Here is a 27,610-nt window from a genome sequence, read left to right on the forward strand (position 1 = left end):
TTGGGGTTTGTTTTCAGATTTGTTCCAGTAGCTGACTTTTCGCTGTTCGCCCTGGTTCCCTGGCGAAAACAGCGGGGGCCTTGTTTAACCGGGCGACGCCCCAGCCGGCATGAAATTTTGTCATGTAGTACCATCATTTTTTATTTTGGTTTAACCAATAAGAATACAATTTGGTCGGCTAAATCCCAAATTGCCAGCCCATCCTCGTTCGTTCAGTATCAAAGTAGATACCCAACAGGGTGCACCACGAGAAGGTGAGGATTGGACATTAGGTCAGAAGCCCTGGTCGGTTCGCTGTATTCCTTTAAAGGCTATGTGGAGGTCTCCTCTCAGTTATACAGCTTTGACCCTTAAGCACCCCTTTTTATTGAAGATGGTAAATTAAATATGGAAATGGACAACAGAATCAACAAAACTGGTATGGTAGGAAGTCAACTAAATAAATTTATATGCAATAAGAGAGAAATTAGCCAAAACAGTAACTTAGCTGTATAGAAGACAGTATTCAAGCCAATTTTAACCTATGGATCTCAGAGCTAGGTCAGAAGTAAAACACTTGACCAATGACTAGAGACTGCAGATATGAGAGTCCCTGAGAAAGATTAGGGGCATGAACAGATGGCATCAATGGCAATATCATATTAATAAAAACGATAATATTAGGAAAGAACTTGACATTGTCAGCATCCAGAATGTGTTAGCAGAGCTAATCTCAGGTGGTATAGTCACTTAAACAGAATGGGAGAGTCAAGATTAGCAAAACAAGTGTTCTTTGCCAAGTTGGCAGGAAAAAGACCCAGAGGAAGACCAAGATATAGGTGGATTGATACAGTAAAAAATGCCTTAGAAGATAGAAATATAAGATCTGATAATGTTGGAATCTTGACAAGTAACAGACTGATTTGGAGGACAATTGTAGATAGGAAGTTAATAATGACATAATTTTTCATATAGTACTTTCATATCCTGTACACCCCTTGACGGTATATATCAGGAATTTGATGATGATGATGAAAAAAAGATGAAAAAATTAAAGCCTATAAAAAATAGTTAAGCACAAACAAAATAGAGGATGGAATTAAATATAAACACAAAAGAGCAATAGCAAAAAGAGAAACACGTAAAAGACGTAGAGTTCAATGGAACAATTTCGTTACCAATTTAGAAAATGATATTGATAAACTCAAACACGAATATAGAAATTTATAAGACTGAATAATAACCTTAGAAAATTGATCAGGATCAATACCATACCTTTGGAGGACTTGCTTAAATATTATAAAGAATTATGGACAATTGATGACAACCCACTCTCAGAATCATTGTCTGCAAATAATTCATCAGACTCCTTTACTTTTTAAGATTTAGAATCAAAACTTAAACAGTGCAAGAATCACAGAAACCTAGGAGAAAATGGTATCAATATGAACCTTTTCAAATGCTATGCAGACAACTTTAGATACAGACTTTATCGGAATTCATGAATAAGATCCTAAATGGCCAATATCACCAGAAAACTGGAAAAATGCCATGTTCGTTTCTATTTTCAAAAAAGGCAATATTAATGAATGTCAAAACTATAGAGGCATAAGCCTTTTAAATACTGGATATAAAATATATTCAAGTCACTTAAAGACTAAATTAATCAAATATTATGAAAAGATTTTTGAAGAGGAACAAAACAGTTTCCTTAAAGGCAGATCCTGCATCGACACTAGCTCCTGATAGAAAAAAGAAGAGAATTCAATTTAGAGACCTACATATTATTCATAGATTATAAAAAGGCATTTAATAAAGTCAATCGTAATAAGCTACTGCAAATTTTAAGAGATGATAATATTCCTGACCAGTTAATTAAAGCAATTTTCAATATATATATATATATATAACAATAACAAATTAAAATAAAGATAGTTGCACAAAAATCTGAATCACAGCACATAAATGCAGATGTTCAACAAGGGTGGGAAACAACCAGTTTTGATATTCAAATAAATGATTACACCAACATCGAAGCAATTTTATTTGCCGATGATCAGGTTCTAACTGAAGATAATGAAGATTCACTACAGTGAGCAGCCTTTTTCATTAAATAAAATAGCAAAAACATACAATATGGAATTTAAAGGCCGAGACCCAATTAGAAGCAAAATTTGCATCAACAATATATTATAGAACAGATTAATAGATTCAAATATCTAGGCTACCACTTATCTGATGAAAGAGAGAAAGACATGCATCATAAAATAACCATTATATAGGAATAACAAAATACAATTATATAGGAATAACAAAAGCTATTAATCGATATTCAATCCACATTTCATAAACAAGAATAAGAATTCATAACTCAGTACAATTCATAGCAAGACCTATCCTAATATGTGGTTCAGAATCCTGGACCATAACTCAAGCAGATAGAAAAAGACTGATAAGCTCTGAAATGAGATCCCTGTGAAAAACAGCTGGATATAATAGACTAGACTTCAAAAGAAATAGTGCTATCTTAAAGGAACTTGAGGTGATGTCTGTGTTAGATTACATCAATCTTTATGGAGAGAGATGAAGACAACATACAGAAAGAATGAGTGAAGGAAAATTCCCCAGAGAGATACAGAGATATTGACCTCAAGGGAGAAGGAATAGAGATGGCCTTTGAAAAGATGAGAAGAGACCTTAACAGGCCACTAGGCCTGTTACTGGAAAGGAAAAGGAAGAAGATTCGATGGAGTTTCATTTCACTATTCCACCCATCATTAATGTCATATGCATTCATCATCATCTACAATCTCTGCTTCAAGTTTTAAAGATTGTAATTACCAAACATACAGCAAAGGTAGGCAATGATACCTATATATGATCATTTTATTAATTTTTTATTTTAAGAGCTGCAGTCAAAAAGCATGTTCCTATCCAAGGGTGCTTTATAAAAATAAATCTTGGCTTTATTTATAATCCTCTAGTTAATTAAACTTGAATAGTCTTTCTTTGGGTGCCCTACAATGATGTCACTAATTATTAAAAATAATATCAGTAGAATAGCTGCTTTTACATTGCAGCTAACCACATATTTGTCCACTAGCTCTCACTTATTTGCATATGACATATGTTTTATTATATATATATTAATATACAAGACAAAAACAAGTTTTGCATATTCACAGATTAGTTACTTGACAAATGGTTTAAATACAAGATTCCATATTTAGTGTTTTTCTATGAACTAAATGAGAGTTACTTCAAATAAATAATATCAAATACTATCAAATGCTAGGATTTAATTCATTGGTATATTGGAAAATATATTATTATTATACTAAAAGTACTCACAATGGATTCTAGCAGATTTTCCACTCATTCACTACTTCACATGTACTGTAGATATAGGTAATATCTATAGGATTGCTTGACAAATTGTTATTGGCTTGAAGCCAATAAAATGAATGACATGAAGAATAGCGAGATGAACTTGTCTTCTGCTCCATAAAAAAATAAATTTTTTGTTTAAACATTTAATTCATTTACGACTTCTCTTGCTATCTTCCCATCTCATCCAGATTTTGAGCTGCCTTAATAATTGAATATTTATTTCTTGATTATAAATATTTAATTATGGTTAATTTAAAGTACCTGTTTATTTAAATTCATATTAAATTATCAGTTTAAATAAATTTATATAGACAGTAGTCAAATAAAAATAAATTAAGTAATCACTAGAGCCTTGACCAAATTAATATATTTTAAAATTCTTAAAATTCTTAAAAAATTTTCAACATTATTATTATTATTATTATTATTATTATTATTATTATTATTCAGGCCTCCATGGAGTCAAAAGACTCATCGTGGGAGGCCCTTCCTAAGAACATAAAGTCTGTCAAGATTCATCGAGGGGAAGTCCCCCCTAAGAAACACGAAGTCTATCATACCACTCCTAAACTCATTGACCATTCTCGCTCTCACCACTCCATCAGGCAATGCATTCCACGGTTCAATCACCCTCCACACATAGAAACCACTCCTCACCCTCTTGCTCACAGTTTCCTTTTGTAACTTCCAGGGATGGCCTCTTGTCATCACTCCTTCTCGCTGTTCAACCAAGCGAAAGAACTCCCCAGTGTCAACCCCTGTAACCACCTCTCAACAGTTTAAAAGTCTCAATCATATCACCCCTCCTTCTTCTATCCACCAAACTCTGCAGTCCACATTCCCTCAGCCAATCCTCATAACTATCCTTGTACAGTCCTGAAACCATCTTTGTCATCCGTCTTTGTATCCTTTCCACAGTTAATTATCCCCTTCAAATCCTGGGGACCAAATCTGAGAACAATAGTCTAAGTGTGGTCTGATCAGAGTCTTATACAATGGAATGATAACTCTTTGATCTCTGCAGGTCAGTGCCCTTCTCATTATTGCAGCAATATCCTTTGTGTTAGCTTTGCAATATGTCCCTTGGATTTCAGGTTTCTATCAATCATCAACCCCAGATCTCTTGTCTCCCCTACTTCCTCCAGTATAGCTCTTCCAATAAAGTATGCAGCATCCCATCGATGTGTTCCAAACCTCAAGACCTTACATTTTGCTGCATTAAACTGACACTCCCATTCATTTGCCCATCTGTCTAGCTTATTCAAATCCTCTTGCAGGGCTACCACATCTGCACTATTACTAATAATCCTTCCCAGCTTCGCATCATCTGCAAACAACTGAATATCCCCTTGCAATCCACTGGCAATGTCATTGATATAAAGGTTAAACAATATAGGTCCTAGTACTGAACCCTGTGGGACCCCACTTGTAACCCTCTGCCTCCTTGAAACTGCTCCACCATACACAACTCTCTGATACCCATCAGACAGCCAATCCTGAATCCAGTTGACCAATCTGACATCCAGACCCATGTGCTGCAACTTAAACATCAGCTTATCATGTGGCACCCTGTCAAATGCCTTCGCTAAGTCTATGAAAATTGCAGTATATGCCTTTTCCTCATCTACTATACTTGTAACTTTATTATAAAAGGCTAGCATATTGCTTAAACAAGAGCATCTCTTCACAAATCCATGTTGACTCTCACAAATAACATTACCCTCATCTGCCTAAAGCTATATACGGTCCCTCACTACTTTCTCCAAGCTCTTGACAACCACTGATGACATACAGACTGGCCTATAATTAGACGCTTCCAGTCTGTTACCACCCTTATGCAATGGCACTATCTTACCTTCCTTCCATTCCCTGGGCACCTTTCCCGCAGCCAGACTTTCATTGAAAAGCCAGGTTAAAGGCACTGTCAGTTCCCTAGCACATTCTCTCAAACTCTTGGTGAAATACCATCCAGTCCCAAAGCTTTACTGACATCCAGAGTACTCAGTATCTGAAACACACCCTCCTTCTGTACATCTAAACCTCGAACCAGCCCTATCCCTCTCGCATTAAAACTGACTCCTCTAGGATGAAATACTCCAATAAAGTGTTCATTGAACAATTCCACTATGTCCTCTGCATTAGTCACTCTATTCCCATTGTTATCCCACAATGTTTTTCTTCCACAATCATTTCTCCTCCTACTGGCCACATAGCTAAAAAATTCCCTAGGATTTTCTTTGGATCTTAGGGCCAATCTCCTCTCATATTCCAGTTTCGCTTTCCTTACCACACTAGTCACTCTTCTGGCCTGTGTCTTATATTCTTCATGCATCTTCACTTCATGTTTCCTTATATCTCTTCCATAGCCTCTTTTTTGCACCCCTCGTGGTGGAGGGGACCTCCCAGTGATGGTACTGGCCCTTTTCATTCTTCCACTTTTTCTTTGCTTTTCTTCCCGTCTTCTTTGCTCTACTTCTCCTGAGTCTTTTTCACTATCCTTTTTCCAGACCACCATCACTGGGATCCAACGCCGTGTTTGCCGTGTGGTCCGACCCATGGACATCCGGAAAGGGGGATCCTGGTAGTCTTGCACTACTTTGGCCCCCTTCCCCAGCAAGACGGGTGGTCCTGGATGGCCCAGCCAGGATCAATCGGCTAGTGGGCTTGCCTGCAAGGGTCAACGTTATTGCAGTAAGTCTCTCACCCCATGGTCCGGGGTCGGGATCCTAGACCTGTTGCAGTGCCAGTATAGCGTCCAGGGTAGCCCTGGCGTTCCACTCCTGAGCGCATTTTTTGCTTGCCGGGTAGTGGGCATCCATGTGTGGCTCTGTGGTGGGTGGGGAGCTTTGGCGCCAAATTAAAAATTCCTTAAAATATGAATTCTTCATCCTCAAATGTTTCAGGGACCCTAACAAAGTCTCAACCAAGTACTGATAATATAGACACAGCATATGGGAACAGAAGCAAGAAACAAAAGATATCGGATACTAAGAAAAATGTACCAATCTTTTTAATCATTCATGCAACAGGTGAAAAACCAATTGGGAAAATGTCACCCTTCTTTATCCAAAAAGGTTTAGAAGGCCTGGCAGGATCTCCCTAAACTGTCAAGAAATTGCATTCTGGTGATATCCTCGTGGAAACAATGTGCAAACAACATTCTGAGAAACTACTGAGAGCAACGACAATGGGTGGAATACAAATTGCAGTAACACCTCACAGAACACTCAATTTCAGTAGAGGAGTGATATCAGAATGGGATCTCCTTGATGTTCCTGATGAGGAGATATGTTCAGAGCTTAAAGATCAAGGAGTGATGGTGTGAGGTGCATCCTGATACTCTCAACCAAGAACATCATCCTTACTTTTGATACACCTAGGCCTCCGACATCTGTAAAAGCAGGGTATCTCAGCTGTCCTGTTAGAACATATATCCCTAACCTGCTGAGATGCTTTAAATGTCAAAGGTATGGACATGCCCAAACTGCCTGTCGTGGTTCTACTACCTGTACTTGATGTGGTAGTAAAGAACATGAAAATAAATCTTGCTGTGAAAAAAAAGCTAAATGTGTCAACTGTCAGGGAGATCATCCAGCATACTCTCGCACATGTCAGAAATGGAAAGATGAAAAAGAGATACAAAAAATAAAAACAGAACAAAACATTACATATCAGGATGCAAAAAGAAAGCTAGCCACCATTGCATCTGTTCTATGATCCTCTTATGCTGAAAAAGTAACAATTAAAAAAGTGCCAACAGCAACTCAAACATGTATGTCTATTCCACCATTTGATAATTTCACCATATCTGAACTTGACGATTGTAAGTGCTTCTCTGTTGAGTGCATTAATCACAAGACCTATGTCCTTACTCCAGAGACAACTTCAAAAATGGTCCCATTCAATGAAAACTCATCTGTCAAAAAAATTATGGTGGAGACTTCACTCAAAGATAAACCACCAGACACTCGCACAGAAAAAATGGATACTTCGATACCCACTGAAAGCAAACTAAGCATACCAACTGACCCTAACACATTTGATGTTTTGAACACTCTACCAGAGGAAGAGATGGACACTGGCCGTCCATACTTCCCTAAAACAGTGGATAAATGTAAATCTGATAAAGGTAAGCCCTCAACCTCTCGAAAACCAGACAAGTCAATAAAATCATAACAATAGGAAAATTTTTACAATGGAACTGTCGTGGGATCCGCCAGAATATTGACGATATCAAGATGTTGTTACAGAAACACAAACCTTTCTGTTTTTGTCTACAGGAAACTTACTTAAAACCCAGTGAGGATCATACCTTTAGGAATTTCACTATTGTACATAAGGATAGAACTGGAGATGGTCCTGCTCATGGAGGAGTAGCTATCCTAGTGGGCAGTCATACTCCTTTCCATCAGGTCCAACTTAATACTTCTCTGGAAGCGGTAGCGATTCGCTTCTCTGTGGGATTACTTATTACAGTATGTTCAATTTATTTACCACCAAATGCTGAGTTAAATGAAATTGATCTTGATAACCTTATCTCGCAATTGCCTGAACCCATACTTTTGATGGGTGACTTTAACGGTCACAATACTCTATAGGGTAGTGCCAACACTAATAGACGAGGACGAAGCATTTAAAAAATTCTTGATAATAATAACCTTTCCCTTCTAAATAATAAACTCAATACTTTCTTCCATATGCCTACCTGCTCATGCAGTAATTATACAGCAGAGTTACATGCCATTCAGCTTGCACTTGTGCATATAAAAGAAAACTGCTACCAAAAGTGTATAATTTATACAGACTCATTGAGCTCTTTACAGGCTATCTCTTCTCCTATGTATAATCCTCATCCAGTACTTTATGAAGTGCTACACCTGCTTCACAAAATGAAAATCCTTAATTACAATTTTCAGTTCTGCTGGATTCCCAGCCACATTGGAATCAAAGGAAACGAGGCTGCAGATGCAGCTGCTAAATCAGCCCATACCTTCTCCACATACTATTTGACAGTTCCATATACAGACAACTTATAAGATCAAAGCTAATTGCTCAGTGGGAGTTAACATGGCAAGAAACATCAACAAACAAATTATATAACATTAAACCTGAAATTAAACACTGGCATTCTAGTCAACGTAAAAAGAGAAGAGAGGAGGTTGTTTCTAGGCTCCACATAGGTCACAGTCACCTTACGCATTCTCATTTACTGAGAGCTGATGACCCTTACATATGTGAAAAATGCAACACGCATCTCACTATTCATCATATTCTGATAGATTGTCAAAAATTTATACGAGAGAGGAATGAAATTTTCACCTATCTAACCAAGCCATATACACCCAGGGAAATGCTAGCAGACTCAGGCAATTTGCATGATGGTTTTAATTTTTTAGAAAGAATTAATTTGTACAAACACATTTGACCATAAATTTGTTTATATGTAAATACTTTTTTGCTTAACTTAACTTTTATACATACATATTATTCATTAGGTTAAATCTGACCAATTATGTATTACCATAGGCCTTGATTTTGTATATTTGTATCACCCTGCTGTAATTTTGTTAATATGTAAATACCATAATGCTAAACTTAAATTTTATGCATCAATGCTGTATAATAATTCCTTTTATTAGTATAATAATGTTTGTTATAATCTTACTAGATGTAGACACTGCTTTCCTTGACTTGTTTTGTATATACATATGTTAACCTATAATTATCTGTTTATGTACTGCTGAAACCTCTGCAGTAATTTTGTTTATATGTAGATATTGCATCACTTAACATGCATTTTATGTATGCATCTTATTTACTACTTTATTTTTCGAATAATCATGTAGTGCTGTAGGACATCTTACCTATTTGTGTACTTTCTATAAATTCTGTTTCTACTGCATTGCTAAATTTAATTTTCATCCTTGCATATTGTATAATAATCCCTTTTTGTCTATTTTTGTACTGCTATAAAGGCATCTATTATAATCTTATATATATGTAGATACTGCATTCCTTGGCTTAGTGTTTCATATATTATGTATTGACTTATATTGTTAACTATTTTTGCACTACTGTAATAACCTCTGATCTTGTGTGTTGCTGTGCCCTCTGCAGCAGTTCTGTTTACCTAGAGATGCTGCTTTGAGAAACAATTTTTCTGTAAATGCTAATGTTATAACCTTTAGTATGGTACAGTATGACCTTTGTAGTTTTTGTACCAAATAAACTATAAACCAACAAACCAAATCTTTTTTGCATGCAATTCCTGTTTAATATTGTTTGTCATCCACTTTACTCTGAATTGTGTCCTCTTCTTCACTCGTGGTATACAACCTACCATTGCTGCTAACAAATATTCTTTCACAATTTCCCACGCGCTAATGATATCTCGGCCTTCCAATTCCTCCCTCCATGAAACTTCCCGAAGTTGACGTTTAAGACTATTATAATCACCTGCTTTATAATTCCACATAAGTTCCCGTCTCTTTAATACTCCTGCATATCTATTCATTTTCCAAGTCAAAACCATATGGTCACTCTCTCTCCAACTGGAAGATGCATGTTGCTACATGCATCTTCCTCTCTTCACTTTATACAACTGTAGTTAAAATCTCCCATACCAATCATTCTTCTTGCACTTGCCAAACTTAACTGTCTAAACATCTCCTGGTCACCATCCTCTGTGCTCCTGGGTCTGTAGCAACACCCCACTAAATATTCTGTCTTGCCTACCTCTACCTCACACCATATGCTCTCAAAATCATTTGTCTCACTTCCTTTCAAAGCCTCCACTCTTAGAGGACATAGGTCATCACTTATCATAAGCAGTACCCCACCACCATGCTTTCCCCTCCTATCCTGACAAAAAATGCTGTACCCAGTGACTTCTATTCCTGTTATTATATCCCCGTCTGTCAACCATGTTTCAGTGATCCCAATAACTTTAACTTTTGGCCAGGCTGATGCTATCTGCACCACCAATTTCTCTCCCTTATTCCGGATACTACTGGCATTAGTATAAAGCATGTAAATGCCATTGTTTCTATACCCAGAATTATCCCTTCTAGACTCCACTGGGCTCAGTGTTACCTGATGTCATCTCCCTTCTCCCAAGTATCCATTCCCACAAGAGGCCACTCCTGCTATCATCCTCCCTGGGACACACTGACTTGTTCAGAACAGCAATCTCTCCAGATGCCTACGTCCTTCCTTATTCAAATGTAAGCGGTCTCTTGCATACAATTCCTCTCTTTCCTCAAACACACTCCAAGCATCCACATATACCAGTCCTCTCTTGTCACACATTCTCGCTATTATGCCATTCAATATCACCGCTCTTTTGCTCAGCTCATCATTATCATACCTAGGCAACATGCACACTATTTTTCCTCTCTCTGTCTTCTTCCGTACAGCCTCAAGCAAAAATCTCATATCTCTCGCTGCCCGACTTACATTACCACTCAAGGCATTTGTTCCTACCATCACAATCATCTCATCCACCCTTTCACCTCTCTTAATTGCCATAGCCACCCTTTCTATTGTACCTCCTGGCAAACACTCCTATCTTGAACACCATGGATCATTGAGTCGTCATACATTATACCTCTTACCATTCCCTCTCTCCTATTGTTTCCATTCTCTCCTCTTCTTTTGTTCCCGTAGGTCTCTCTCATTTCCTCTCCTCTACTGCTATTCTCTCTTCTAGCATTCCCATACCTCTCTCTCCTACTGTTTCCATTCTCTCTTCTTCTAGCACTCCCATACATCTCTCTCATTCCCTCTCTCCTACTGTTTCCTTTTTCTCCACTTCTAGCACTTCCATATCCCTCTCTCATTCCGTCTCTCCTACTGTTTCCATTCTCTCCTCTTCTAGCACTTCCATATTTCTCTCTCATTCCATCTCTCCTACTGTTTCCATCTTCTCGTCTGCTAGCATTCCCATACCTCTCTCTCATTTCCTCTCTTCTACTGTTTCCATTCTCTCCTCTTCTAGCATCCCCATACCTCTCATTCATTCCCTTTCTTCTACTGTTTCCTTTCTCTCCTCTTCTAATGCTCCCAAAATTCTCTCCCTCCCCTACTCTGATTCGGCTTGCATTTATCTCTTCCATTCTCCTAATCTTATCTTTCATACTTCTGCTCTCATTCACAAGACATTCCACCTCCTCTTTCAGCTCATCTATCTCCCTCTGCAGGTCAGTCACTCTTAATCTAAATTCACTCTCCCAAACAAAACCATCTCCTAAACTTTCACAGTCACTCACGCCTTCCACACTATCAACTATTATTTTCTCATTCACATATATATTTTTTTCATTCTCTCCTATCACACTACTTGTCTTCCTACATTCATTCCCCGTTCCTGGAGCAACAAGGTCGGATATTGATATTTCTAATGCACTTATTTCCTCCCACTGCCTGCAATTTGCGCACATACGCCCTCCGCCCTCTTTCACAAGCCACATATCCAATTCCCAAGACGCATACATGCCGCAAGTACTGCATGCCACAAAGTCCCTTATGATATTGCTTATAATAGAGTTCTTAAATGGTGGAGGACTTGGCGATACGCCACTTGTGACTGCAGCTGAATCCGCCATCATTCCTTAATGCCGAATAGCGTAATCATTAATTATTCAATTAATAAATTTCGTTAAATAAATAAGAAAAAAAGTACAAACAATTACAAGCAAAACAAAACATTTAAGTACACTAAATAAAATGAAATATAACTAAATACAGTAATGAAAACTTAGCTTCGTTTTGTCTTCGACCATTATGCATTCGATTCCGACGGTAACCAAAATATATTATATCCCGACAGCAACTAACTTCCAAAATTTTTTCCAACTAACTTCCAAAACTTTCAACATTATTTTTAAGATTTTTTGCAACCCTCTCAGGATTGTCATAAGCCATGCATTAATAAATACTTGCATTTATTTTGTAGTTATTTATTAATAAATACAGTTAAATTCTTAATATCAGAACATATATTTTTTTTTAGTTTTCATTCTAAATATTAATTTTCTTATTAAACATGCTAATTTCTAATATATCCTTTGCATAATTTAAGTGAAAATGCTGCTTATTAATCACTAAGAGTTTGTTTTTTAGGTAATTGCAAGTCATGTTGCAAGCAAGCCTGAAGAGGTAGTGCAGTATGCTTCCTGCATGCTGTTAGCCACATCATTAAAAAAGGAGCAGAAATGTTCTGAAAATTCTTTGGAGCATGGAGTTATAAGTGCAATTCATGCATGTATAGAATATCTGATAGATAATGAATTTATACATTTACAGAAAATAGGGAGTTCAGGTAATTAAGCTGCTGTACTTTCTTACTCTTAACTCAGCAGAGCAGTCAGTGTTTGACTAATTATTTAAAATCATTTAGTATACTATACAGTGACATATTGTAGATGTTACCCCAGTTGCAAGGACAACATTTTCCTCCACCCCAAATCATATGTAATCATATGTTACTATGCAGCTCAATATTCATCCAACTTTGTTCCTTGCATAATCAGAATAGCATTCTTCTGACTGAACTACTAACTAGTGGTACTGAGATCATCTAGTAGATTGTAGTAGAATACTTGATGATGTTAATTGCAAACCAAATGAATGCTGAACTGCAAAGTCATGTGCATTCAAAAACAGAAGCAACAGGAAATGAAAATTAAAAAAGGGGTTAGAGGTACTTGTATGTGATTGTAATAAACATTAGTGATATACAGATGACTGCCATTTTGTTTTCCTGTTGCTATGTCACTGACTATAAATTAAAGATGCCAAGAAATGATATTCTTGGATAAAGAATATAATTTCTTGGCATCTTTAATTTATATTATAACCAAGTGGATAAACTTCCAACAACTATCTCTGGAGCATTTTAATAATAGGCGTGACACCTTTTGACTACTCGTATATGGAAATATGACTTCTGTGTTACTTCGATCTTGTCTGGCTACCACAGAAGAGACCTCATTAAAGGTTTGAAACCAGTCTGGGTAGTGACCCTTCCCATAATGCATAGCATTATACATGTCTGTAAGGATATGTGCTTTGCATTATGGGATACCAAGGCAAGTGAAGTCATTAGCCTCTATATATGAGTTGCCCTGTCCTGAAAATACTTCAGGCGCAAACTTTGTTTACTTACACTTGAATACCAAGAATATAATTTCTTCGCATCTTTAATTTATAGTATAACCAAGTGTAAAAACTTCCAACAACTATGTCACTGACCCACGGAAAATATACATGGAAAATTTCTTCTTCTCTTGAAGGATTAGGCACTTGCCTGCTCCAGCTTCACTGGTCTCCCTCTTTCCCTTTTGCCTATATTTATTCACTTCTTTTGGTAGCCGATATTTTTCATCCTGAATAGATGCCCTTTTCATTTCTCTTTATATTTCATGATCTTTTTGTGTACATTGCAAATATCACATTGAAAATTTATATCTTAATATTTTCACTTATTGGAATTATGGAGTCTTGACAGATAACAGATTAATTTGGAGGAAAATTATCAATAGGAAGGTTAGTAATGATGTAACTTTTTTCATGTCTTACTATCATGATATCCTATACCCCACCCCGAGGATACATATCAGGAATTTGATGTTGATGTTTTACTGAGCATCAGTTGGTTTATTTTAAACCTGTTTATTGTACTTATTATTCATTTATATCTAATATATAGAAATATTGTATATTTATTAATAATACAGAATTGATTAAATTTATTAGTGGGTTGATAAATACATTGATAATGCAGTTTATATAATTGTGACTGAAGTGCTATCACAGATAAAATGCATTTCTTCTGTTTTGATTCATTATCATGACATTTTGATTAGAATTTTATTATTATTGTTAAGCTTTTTCTTGTGTGATGTTTGTGATATATACCTACCCATAATTGTCTGGACACTTTAGTAATATGTAGTTTGATATCAGCAAACAAACCCTAATAGCAGGTGTCCACCTTTGGCTCTGATCATCTCCTGCATCCTTTGAGGGAGGCTTTCCACCAATGTGCAGCAGACATCAGGTGGAATTTGTCTCCATTCCTCCATCATAGTAGAACTGAGTCCAGTAACAGATAGAGGATGTGCTGCTCTGAACCTCAATTGTTGCTCCAGTTCGTCCCACAGGTGTTGAAATTGGGTTGAGATCAAGACTCTGCGCAGGCCAGGACAGTCGTTTAACACCCATCTCTTCATACCATTCCATAACAGCTGCAGCTTTGTCACATGGGGTGTGGTCATCTTGATAGTAACACAGGTCTGTTCCATAAAAACTCCACAGTGTAGGCAGTACCTGATTATTCAGAATATCAAGGTACTGAGCAACTCCACCACCACCAAACTTTACTGTGGGTATAACACACTGTGGTATCAAGCGTTCACCAGGCTGCCTCCACACCCACACCCTGTCATCAGACTGGAAACAGGTAAACTGTGATTCATTGCTCTAGAGTACTGTTTTCCAATGGTCAATTGTCCAGTCTACATGCTCTTTGCACCAGGCCAGGTGAGCTGCCTTGTTTGTTGTTGTTGTGATGTTCAGCTTACATATCGCTACTCTTCCATGGAAACTACATATTACTAAAGTGTCCAGATAATTATGGGTAGATAGTATATATCACAAACATCACACAAGAAAAAGCTTAACAATAATAATAAAATTCTAATCAAAATGTCATGATAATGAATCAAAACAGAAGAAATGCATTTTATCTGTGATAGCACTTCAGTAAATGGAGTTCTTTTTGTACAGTATTAGTACTCACCATGGTGTTACTGACACTCTGGAACTCATTACAGATAGTTTGTACTGATTGTAGCTGGTTTTTGCAATGCCACCTGTTTTAACACTCTCCTGTCCCTGTCAGTCATTTTAGTGGTTGTCCTGGGTGTTTTCCGCACCAGTGATGCCAGAACGTCTTCATTTGTTGATCACATCACCAACCGTTGATTTTGGATGTTCCAGTTGAGTGACAATGGCACGTATAGACATGCCACAGTGACACCTCTTGAAGTCACTGAGTCCATGTCATGTTGCCATACCACCTGTATTCAACTCCTACAATGAAATCCTGCTTCCTACTATGTATGCACCGATTTTTATATTGTTATCAAACCTGGAATGTTCCATAACTTCAGTTAACAGGGATGTCTGGATAATTATTGGTAGATTGTGTGGGTGGGTGTGTTCGTTCTTCCTTCCCCTCAAGATGTATCAAGTTTGCAGCATAATATTATAATGACCCATAGAGATGCTGTTTAGTATTTGGGTAAACACTAAGCTTCTCTAAATTGCAGTCAACAGATATCTGACATGTGAATTCATTATAAATTACATTGTTTATATGCTTAAACTTGCATGCTTCTACTAATTTTGTTTCATTCCCTGTTCAGATGAAATCATTGAGATGAATGATTTCATTTGAATAGGAAATGAATTATATAGAAATATTATTTAACATGTTTATTAATTAATCATTATTCTAAATTACATAGAAATGCTTTGGGAAAATTTGTAGGAAAGAACAAAGCTAATATTAATGCCAAGTACCTGCTAGATTTCTATTCATAAATGGACTAGTCATTACTAACGCTATATTCCAACCATAAAGATAAAAATGTACAAAATTTCACATCAAGAGAACACACAAGAAGTAAAAAAGTCTTATTCATTATTGTTAACAGTAATTGCTTCTGGCTTCTAGTTATTTGGAAACCCTTCTGTAAAAAACCAAACTTAACTTTTTTCACATCACCTCTGGCCTCCAGTAAGGGTTGTGATGGTTTCACCAGTTGATGAAATTCATTTTACCTAAAGTGTAAATATGCTTTCCTGACGCAGAGTTTTTCCAAAAGAAGATTCAGTGAAATGTATCATTGGAATCAAAATACCAGCAGAAGGTTTTCTGCCAACTATATTCATTCAGAATCAAGTAGAAAAAAAGCTTTTATTGATTATACCACTTAGAATGGAGTACTGTCAGTCATAGTCATGATTATTAATACAGAGTATGCTATACTGATATGAGAAGAGAACAGCTGAGGGACATGAAAAGAATATGTGTTGATTGAAGTTAAAAAATGAATGGATTACATTAGAAAGAAAAGAGAGCGTTGCTAATGATCTCTTTAAAAATAAAGAATTATTACTAGGAATGAATAGTATTTTTCTAATGTGAACTTAAATAATGTGTTTTCATTATTTAAGTTCCTATTGAAAAATATCATGTGAACTTTTGTCACTGTGAATTGAAGAGAAGGCTATACAGTGTGTTTATGGATGTAATAATTGTCAAGTAGAAAAGGAATGTTCGAAAGTGATTGTGTTCTTGTTGATTACCAGTAAAGTTTGAAATAAATCATTACTACATTTGATTCCTGCCTAAATAGACGTTGAATATATCTACAGTAAAATAGATGTGGATTGCCATTGTCTTTTAGGTATGACTGTGTGAAGAAACATTTGCTGCTGCTATTTTTCTGTTTCTCTTGAGAAAGATCACAGGATTGAATTGCCCAAGTATACTGAAGAGTGCAGATTTTGAAAATTCAAAGACTAGAGTAGTCAGCTGTTCTTAGATTGTTGACAATTTGTGTATGTTTTAATCATGGATGAAATATGCTTTTGTCTCTACAAACAATTCAAAATTAATAGAAAAGTCATGACCCATCAATTTAAGGTATCCTTTTGTGAATGAATCAGTAAAAAGGTTTCTTTCATGCAGATTTAATGTTTTTATATAAAATTCTCTCTCTCTCACACACACACACCCTCACACTGATAATAAAATGCTGAAAAGACATGGTCTGATTTATTTTGAATGGTGAAAACTTAATCTTTAGTTTTAAGTGCATGTTGTAGTGAACAGCAAAGAATCTGTGTAGCTAATTAAAAAAAAAGGGGGAGGGAAGGATTATATAAACAGATAACGCAATAGTAGTTTGGTGGTTGACTTTTTAAGATGAATATAAGTTCCTTGTGTGCTGTAGGATATACTGGCTTGATGATACCATCTCTATAGTATACAACACATTTAGAGATGGTATAAGATGAGTACTAATCCTGCAGCACAACTTTTGGCTACAATTGAAAGAGGAAAACAATGTCATTGGAACTAGAAGCCTGATATCCGAGTTAGACTGAGTTAGACTTCTCTGTCTTTTTTCAGAAAGATCCCCTGTTATTATGGTTAATCGTGAATCATTTGTCTATCTTTATGTATCTTCTTTAGGAATGATAACAGAATGGTCAGTGATAACAAAGCCTACTTTGAAAGCCTACAGCACAGTTATTAACAGCTGCATTAACAATATTAATTAATTTCTTGTTAAGATATTAATTACTTGTACTCTATTTTTTTAAATACATCACTAAATTCCTGATATGTACCTTCAGTGGGTGGATATACAGGATATCATGATAGTACTACATGTTAGAGTTATAACATTAACTTCCTATAGACAATTTTCATCCAAATTAATATATTATCTGCTAAGACTCCAATATTATTTGAACTTATATTTCTGTCTTCTGAGGTACTTTTTACTGTATAATTCCATCTAGATCTTAATCTTCCTCTGGATCCTTTTTTTACCATCCTGCAAAGAACACTTGTTTTGCTAACCTTTCCTTGCTCGTTCTGTTTAAGTGTCAACAATGTCAACCCTCTTTCCTAATATCCTCATTTTAATATGATACTGCCATTCATACTATTTGTTCCCTCTCCTAATCTTTCTCGCAATTCTCATATCTGTGAACTCCAGTCGTTGATTAAGAGTTTTATTTTTAACCTAGCTCTCAGATCAGTAAGTTAAAATTGGTGTGAACACTGTCTTGTATACACCTAGTTTAGTGTTTTGACTAATTTCTCTCTCATTCAATATAAGTTTATTCAGTTGACTTCCTACCATATCAGCCTTGTTGGTCTATTCCGTATTTAATTTGCCATCTTCACTAAAAATTGCATAAATAGGTGAAATGTTTTACTTCTTCTACAGGTTCTCCATTCAGGATGCAGTTCATATTTTCATTGTTTCTGATTATTTTCATTGTCTTTATCTTTTTATTATTGATTTCCATACAAAATTTATTACAACATTTATTTAGTTTAGTCAGGGAATCCTGCAGACATACTAGATTTATTTAGAAGTATAACATCATCTATATGAAGTAATTAGTTGAAATTAACATCTCCAATTTTGATATCAGATTAAATACCAGTTTTCTTTCTAATGTGATCCATATAGATGATGAATAACAGTGGAGATAATGTTCACCCTTGTCTCACACCTAATTTAACATGAAACCATCCTCCTGTACCTCCTTTAATTCTAAAAGCTGACTTACAACTCAAATATAGCCTAAGTATTGCTTGATATAATGTCCAATTTCCACCACATAATGGTAGCATTTCGAAGCTTTTCTCTTGGCGACTTGTCATATGCCTTGTCCAGATTTACAAAACTCAGATAACAGATTCTTCTTATATTCCCATGATTTCTTAACTATTTGATTTAAATTGGAAATTAGATCCTGACAACCTCTATTTCACCATAATCTTGCCTGTTCTTCTCCAAGCTTACATTTCACAATTTTTCTTAGCTATTTCTCAAGTATACTTGCATAAATATTATAAAGAACGCTTAGTAGGAAATTCCTCTGTAATTTTCACGTTTAGCACTAATCATCTGGAATTTGACCTGCTGACCAGGCCTTCTGAATTATGCAGCATACCCACTGTAAAACTTTTATATATCCATAGATGCCCATTTCTGGTTGAATATCACTTAGCAACCATTCCACATTTCACGTTTTTGACAACTTTTTCTACTTCAAGTATTCATTGCCAAGCACTGAAGAAAATATTGATTGATTTAGCCAGAGAGGCATGTGGTAAGGTTGTCTGAAAGGATAGAAAAATCAGAACTTCATGGTGGATAGGAAGTTAAAGAGGCAGTGAAGGAAAAGAAGAAAGCATATCAAAAGTTCCTGCTAAATAAGTCAGCTTGTGCTCTTAGAGAATACAGAGACAAATGTAAGCTAGCTAAACACTGTGAAAAACTAGCTAATCATGCAATAACAATCAGGGGAAGAAAAAAAAGTAGCTGTAGTATTTAACATTAAATATGAGGCTAATCTTTTTGAATGGCAGGCAATATCAAGTAGAGTGGTGTGGGCAAATATCAGAATGAGGAACTGAACAATGAGACTTATTTGTGCCTATGGTCCCACAGAAGGTGGGACCATAGGCATAAAGGAGGAATTTTTTGGACTTAGTAGGAATTCTGCTAAGGAGGAATTTTTAGACTGTAGAGAAAGCATCTTACCCAATGAAAAAAGATAAGTTGGTCCTTGTTGGGTATCTAAATAGCACAGTTGGAAATGATTGTCAGACATACAAAAATATTGGAAAAAATTGGAGAAAAGAGCAAAGCTAATAATAATGGCAAATACCTGTTGGATTTTTGCTCAGTACATGGACTGATTATTACTAACACAATGTTCAAAAATGTGCATAAATTCACATGGAGAGAAGAGGCAACGAATAAAAGTCTCACTGACTATGTTATTGATGATGGGGTGTTTTCTCACTGGTGCAGGACATGAGAGTATACAGAGGATTTGAAATTGGAAGTAATCACCATTTAGTAGGTGATTACTTCCAATTACTTGAGCAGGATAAAATTGAATTTCATATTGAAAAGAATAACATGAAAGAAAGTTTTAAAGCGAATAAAAGTTGAGCAGCTCTCAGATGTGAACTGTATACTAAAATACACAAAGATTATTGAAGAAAAAATGAAAGAGTTTGAGAACAGGAACCAAACCTTGGAGTTTCATTGGCAAGCCTTGAAGAAAACCCTGATTGATTTATCTAGAGAGGTATGTGTGAGGTTGTCTGCAAGGATAGAAAAAATCAGAACTCCATGGTGGACACAGGAAGTTAAAGAGGCAGTGAAGGAAAAGAAGAAAGCATATCAAAAGTTCCTGGCAAATAAGTCAGCTTTTGCTCTTAGAGAATACAAAGACAAATGTAAGAAAGCTAAACACTGTGTAAAACTAGCTAAACAAAAGTAATGGGACGACTTATCAAGAACATAGAAAATAAATATCAAGAAGGTGGCAAGATATTCTGGAGGTTGTTGAAGAAGCTCAGAAATGGAGGAAAGAGTGCTGAAAGGAATTAGAGATGATACAGGTTACACGAAACAGGAGAAAAAGATATCCTTGAAATAGAGTAATTACTTTGAAAAACTGCTAAATGAAACAATCAGTGATGACAGCACAGTGGTAAAAAACACTAGCCAGGCATGCAATAAGGAATACATATCCATACTTGAAGTAGAAAAACCATCAAAAACCTGAAATGTGAAAAGGCAGCAGTAATAGATGATATTCGATCAGAAATGCTCAAGTATGGAGGTATAAAAAGTCTTACAGTGGATGCATTGCATAGTTCAGAAAGCCTGGACAGAGGGATGAATTCCAGATGATTGGAGTAGAGCCCTCATAGTACTCATATATAAAAAGGAAATAAAATTGAATGTGAGAATTACAGAGGTATTTCTCTACTGAGTGTTCTGGTAAAATATATGCACATGTACTTGAGAAACGGTTGAGAAGGATTGTAGAAGAGAAGCTTTGTGAAGAACAAACTGGATTCAGGCCAAATAGAGGCTGTCAGGATCAGATTTTCACTTTACAACAAAGAGTTGAGAAATCGTGGGAATATAACAAAGAACTGTATTTAAGCTTTGTAGACCTGAAAAATCATATGACAAGGTAGCAAGAGAAAAGCTCTTCAAAATGCTACAGTTTTATGGTATAGGAATTTTATGGCTTAGGAATTTTTCATTGTCAACACAGTCAGAATCTTGGACATTGACATTCTTGTTATTCACCATTTGAATGGGAATAATCTGACAAACGTTGGTGCTGTCAGGATGTAGTCCTGTCATTTTTCTTGAGGTGATCTCACTTTTCTTTCCTTATATTGTAATGATATTCATTACAGTTGAAATGCTTTTCTCATATTGGGATGGTGTACCAGGACTTCCTTGTGGTCCTTGATGCTATCCAGCAAAGGGAAGGATGGTCTGCTCAATTGATGACCCTCTCTTACAGATTCATGCTCTCTTTCTTTGTGCCTTTTCTGTAATTGCATGGATGCTGCTCCACCATACTGGCCAACCTCCACTATTCCTCCATTTTCCTCTGGACATGAACGTAGTGTGCAAGCATGTGATAGTTTCATTTGTATCAGTTCAGCTTATTAGGCTGAACTAATACAAATGTATCTTCTTGTCCTCCTCCTCTTTTTTTATTCCATATGCTTCTGATTTTTGGATCAGCCCTTCCTATCTCATCCCCCCCCCTTCAACTGAACTATTACTTTCAGTTGTTTGATAATGTCAGCATATTCTTTCTTTCTTCCAGAACATTTGCCTGTATAAGGCACTGTTGTGTTACAGGTTTTTGACTGCTCTTGTAGGGGGAACACACACACACACACACACACACACACACACACACACACACACACACACACACACACACACACACACACACACACACACACACAGTGTGTGTCTGTTAAGTAACAAGACAACAATTATTATATCAAAACAAAGAACTATAGTCAAAATAATCTCCCTCTAACTCCACACACATTTACATCTGTCATATTTGACAGATGTAAATGTGTGTGGAGGAAGTCCTGATTGAGAACCTCCTTTGTCTGGGTCACACCTTGTTGGATGTCCTCAATGTTGCTGAAGCGCTTCCCTTTCAATGCAAACGTCATTTTTTGGAAGAGGAAAAAGTCTCCAGAAATCAAATCTGTTGAATAGGGAGGGGGGGGGGATGTTGTTTGGTCACACAAATCGACTTAGAAGCCAGAAACTGCTTCACATGCAACACAGCCTCATTGTCGTGCAACAGAAACCAGTTCCTGTTGTTGAACAGTTCTTTCCTGACACAGTGCATGCAGGCATACAGACATTGCATTACTCCATTATACTGACTGTTCACTGTGGTACCTATCCTCAGGAACAAATTTACAGTGGATAATTCCAGCAGCATCAAAAAAAAACAATGACCATTATCTTGACATGTAGTTTTTGCAACCTGACTTTCTTCTGCTGGGAAGAAGACATTTCACACCATTCCATGCTCTGACATTTCATTTCTGGATCAAACTGAAAACACCAACTTTAATCACTGGTGACAATTATAGAAAATAAATATCAAGACGGTGGCAAAATATTCTGGAGGTTGTTGAAGAAGCTTAGGAATGGAGGAAAGAGTGCTGTAAAAGGAGTTAGAGATGATAAAGGTGACATGAAAACGGAAGAAAAAGATGTCCTTGAAGTATGGAGTAATTACTTTGAAAAACTGCTAAATGAAACAAGCAGTGATGACAGCACTGTGGTAAAAAACACTGACGCATGCAGTCAGGAATACATATCTATACTTGAAGTAGAAAAAGCCATCAAAGGCGGTTTGAAATGTGGAAAGGCAGCAGGAGTAGATGATATTTGAGCAGAAATGCTGAAGTATGGTGGTATAAGAGTCTTACAGTGACTGCGCTGCATAGTTCAGAAAGCCTGGACAGAGGGATGAATTCCTGATGATTGGAGTAGAGCTCTCATAGTACCCATATATAAAAAGGCAAATAAAACTGAATGTGAGAATTACAGAGGTATTTCCCTACTGAGTGTTCCTGGCAAGATCTATGCAAGTATACTTGAGAAACAGTTGAGAAGAATTGTGGAAGAAAAGCTTGGTGAAGAACAAGCTGGATTCAGGCCAAATAGAGGCTGTCCGGATCAGATCTTCACTTTACGACAAATAGTGGAGAAAGCATGGGAACATAACAAAGATCTGTATTATTTATTTGAGTTGTAAGTGGTATTAAACATGATATCAAAATTGGAGATGTTAATGTTACCTCTTTGCTTTATGCGGATGATGTTATACTTCTAAATAAATCCGCTATAAGTCTGCAAGATTCTCTGACTAAATTGAATAGTTGTTGTAATAGATATGGTATGAAGGTCAGCAATAAAAAGACAAAGACAATGAAAATAGGCAAAATCATTGAAAATGTCAACTGTGTTGTGAATTTAGAACCTGTGGAACAAGTAAAACATTTCAGCTACTTAGGCACGATTTTTAGTGAAGATGGTAAATTAAATATCATCATCATCATCAAATTCCTGCCATGTACTCTCAAGGGGTGTACAGGATATGACAGTACTACATGAAAAAATTACATCATTACTAACTTCCCTATCTACAATTTTCCTCCAAATCAGTCTGTTTCTTGTCAAGACTCCAACGTTATCAGATCTTATATTTCTATCGTCTAAGGCACTTTGTACCGTATCCATCCACCTATATCTTGGTCTTCCTCTGGGTCGTTTTCCTGCCAACCTGGCAGAGAATACTTGTTTTGCTAATCTTTCCTCTCCCATTCTATTTAAGTGACCATACCACCTGAGATTAGCTCTACTAATGCATTCCTGGATGCTGGCAATGCCAAGTTCTTTCCTAATATCCTCATTTTTAATATGATATTGCCATTGATACCATCTGTTCACGCCTCTAATCTTTCTCAGGACTCTCATATCTGCGGTCTCTAGTCTTTGGTCAAGTGTTTTATTCTGACCCAGCTCTCAGATCCATAAGTTAAAACTGGTTTGAACACTGTCTTGTATACAGCTAATTTAGTGTTCCGACTAATTTCTTTCTTATTCCATATGAATTTATTCAATTGACTTCCCACCATACCAGCTTTGCTGATTCTGTTGTCTATTTCTATATTTAATTTACCATCTTCAGTAAAAATTGTGCCTAAGTAGCTAAAATGTTTTATTTGTTCCACAGGTTCTCCATTCACAACACAGTTGACATTTTCAATGATTCTGCCTATTTTCATTATCTTTGTCTTTTTATTGCTGACCTTCATACCATATCTATTACAACAGCTATTCAATTTAGTCAGAGAATCTTGCAGAATGATAGCGGATTTATTTAGAAGTATAACATCATCCGCATAAAGCAAAGAGCTGACATTAACATCTCCAATTTTGATATCAGGTTTAATACCACATTCCTTCATAATGTGATCCATATAGATAATAAATAACAGAGGGGATAATGTACATCCATGTCTCACGCCAGATTTAACATTAAACCATCTTCCTGTACTTCCTTCAATTCTATCTGCTGACTTACAACTCAAATAAAGACTAAGTATTGCTTGATATAATGCCCCATTGACACCATATAACTGCAGCGTATTGAATAGCTTCTCTCTTGGCACCTTGTCATATGCCTTTTCCAAATCGACAAAAAACTTAAATGCAGATCTCTGTTATATTCCCATGCTTTCTCGACTATTTGTCGTAAAGTGAAGATCTGATCCTGACAGCCTCTATTTCGCCTGAATCCAGCTTGTTCTTCACCAAGCTTTTCTTCCACAATTCTTCTCAACCGTTTCTCAAGTATACTTGCATAGATCTTGCCAGGAACACTCAGTAGGGAAATACCTCTGTAATTCTCACATTCAGTTTTATTTGCCTTTTTATATATGGGTACTATGAGAGCTCTACTCCAATAATCGGGAATTCGTCCCTCTGTCCAGGCTTTCTGAACTATGAAGTGCAGCCACTGTATGACTTTTATACCACCATACTTCAGCATTTCTGGTCGAATATCATCTACTCCTGCTACCTTTCCACATTTTAAGCCTTTGATGGCTTTTTCTACTTCAAGTATGGATATGTAATCCTGACTGCATGCCTGGTCAGTGTTTTTTATCACTGTGCTGTCATCACTGCTTGTTTCATTTAGCAGTTTTTCAAAGTAATTACTTCATACTTCAAGGATATCTTTTTCTCCTGTTTTCATGTCACCTTTATCATCGCTAATTCCTTTTACAGCACTCTTTCCTCCATTCGTAAGCTTCTTCAACAACCTCCAGAATGTTTTGCCACCTTCTTGATATTTATTTTCTAAATTCTTGACAAAGTCCTCCCATGACTTTTGTTTAGCTAGTTTTACACACTGTTTAGCTTTCTTACATTTGTCTCTGTATTCTGTAAGAGTAAAAGCTGACTTATTTGGGAACTTTTGATATGCTTTCTTCTTTTCCTTCACTGCCTGTTTAACTTCCTGTGTCCACCAGGGAGTTCTGATTTTTTTATCCTTGCACACAACCTCACCACATGTCTCTCTGGCAGAATCAATCAATGTTTTCTTCAGAGTTTGCCACTGAATCTCCAAGGTTTGATTCCTGTTCTCAAACTCTTTCATTTTCTTTTCAATAATCTTTCTGTATTTTAGTGTACAGTTCACATCTGAGAGCTGCTCAACTTTTATTCGCTTTAAAACTTTCTTACATATTATTCTTTTCAATATGAAATTCAATTTTATCCTGCTCAAGACTAAATAGTGATCACTTCCAATTTCAAATCCTCTGTACAGTCTGGTGTCCTGCACCAGGGAGAAAACATCACTATCAACAATAACATAGTCAATGAGACTTCTCTTATTCCTAGCCTCTTCTCTCCATGTGAATTTGTGCACATTTTTATGTTGGAACATGGTGTTAGTAATAACCAGTCCATGTCCTGAGCAGAAATCCAACAGATATTTGCCATTATTATTAGCTTTGCTCTTTTCTCCAAATTTTCCCAAAATATTTTTGTATGTCTCACAATCATTTCCTACTCTGCTATTTAGATCCCCAACAAGGACCAACTTTTCCTTTTTCATTGTGTCAGTTGCTTTTTCTAAAGCCTCAAAAAATTCCTCCACTTCTACCTTAGTAGAACCTTCTGTGGGACCATAGGCACAAATAAGTCTCATTGTCCAGTTCCCCATACTCATATTTGCCCACATTACTCTACTTGAGACTGACTGCCATTCAAGAAGATTAGCCTCGTATTTTGTGTTGAATACTATGGCTGCTCCTTCTTTTCCTTGATTGTCATTGCCTGAATATAACATTTTGTATTTATTGCTCAGAGAGATCTCACCAGTTTTGGTCTTTTTTGTTTCAGTCACCCCTATTATGTCGATCTGGTACTTATCTAATTCCTCAGCTAGCTCCATTTCTTTGCCATTCAGGCTTCTGACGTTGATAGTACCAATCTTTAACTCATGTGATGTTGAGTTGGGGTTTGTTTTCAGATTTGTTCCAGTAGCTGACTTTTCGCTGTTCGCCCTGGTTCCCTGGCGAAAACAACGGGGGCCTTGTTTAACCGGGCAACGCCCCAGCCGGCATGAAATTTTGTCATGTTGTACCATCATTTTTTATTTTGGTTTAACCAATAAGAATACAATTTGGTCGGCTAAATCCCAAATTGCCAGCCCATCCTCGTTCATTCAGAATCAAAGTAGATACCCAACAGGGTGCACCACGAGAAGGTGAGGATTGGACATTAGGTCAGAAGCCCTGGTCGGTTCTCCGCATTCCTTTAAAGGCTATGTGGAGGTCTCCTCTCAGTTATACAGCTTTGACCCTTAAGCACCCCTTAAGCACCCATAAGAAATAGATAACAGAATCAGCAAAGCTGGTATGGGGGGGAAGTCAATTGAATAAATTCATATGGAATAAGAACAAAATTAGTCGGAACACTAAATTAGCTTTATACAAGACAGTGTTCAAACCAGTTTTAACTTATGGATCTGATAGCTGGGTCAGAAGTAAAACCCTTGACCAAAGACTAGAGACCGCAGATATGAGACCCCTGAGAAAGATTAGAGGCGTGAACAAATGGCATCAATGGCACTATCATATTAAAAACGAGGATATTATTAATAATTATCTTTACATTGTCAGCATCCAGGAATGCGTTAGCAAAGCTAATCTCAGGTGGTATGGTCACTTAAACAGAATGGACAAGGAAAGATTAGCAAAACAAGTGTTCTCTGCCAGGTTGGCAGGAAAACGACCCAGAGGAAGACCAAGATATAGGTGGATGGATACGGTACAAAGTTCCTTAGACGATAGAAACATAAGATCTGATAATGTTGGAGTGTTGACAAGTAACAGACTGATTTGGAGGAAAATTGTAGATAGGAAGGTAGTAATGATGCAATTTTTTCATGTAGTACTATCATATCCTGTACACCCCTTGAGGGTACATGGCAGGAATTTGATGATGATGACAATTCTTTGCAACACATCACAAACTTG

The 27,610-nt window shown here is 36.5% G+C and overlaps 1 protein-coding gene across 1 annotated transcript in view; it reads left to right on the forward strand.

Moving 5' to 3' along the window:
* The window catches only part of PolQ (DNA polymerase theta), a 379,759-nt gene that overhangs the window by 191,132 nt on the left and 161,017 nt on the right, over positions 1-27,610 (forward strand). The window contains exon 12 of the mRNA XM_090409009.1: positions 12,490-12,688. Within this exon, the coding sequence (XP_090265135.1) occupies positions 12,490-12,688 (199 nt within the window). The remainder of the gene's footprint in view (positions 1-12,489; positions 12,689-27,610) is intronic.

Source organism: Typopeltis vanoorti, chromosome 19 (genome assembly GCF_054136105.1).
Source record: "Typopeltis vanoorti isolate ZY-2024b chromosome 19, IOZ_Tvanoo_1.0, whole genome shotgun sequence".
Lineage (NCBI taxonomy): Eukaryota > Metazoa > Arthropoda > Arachnida > Uropygi > Thelyphonidae > Typopeltis > Typopeltis vanoorti.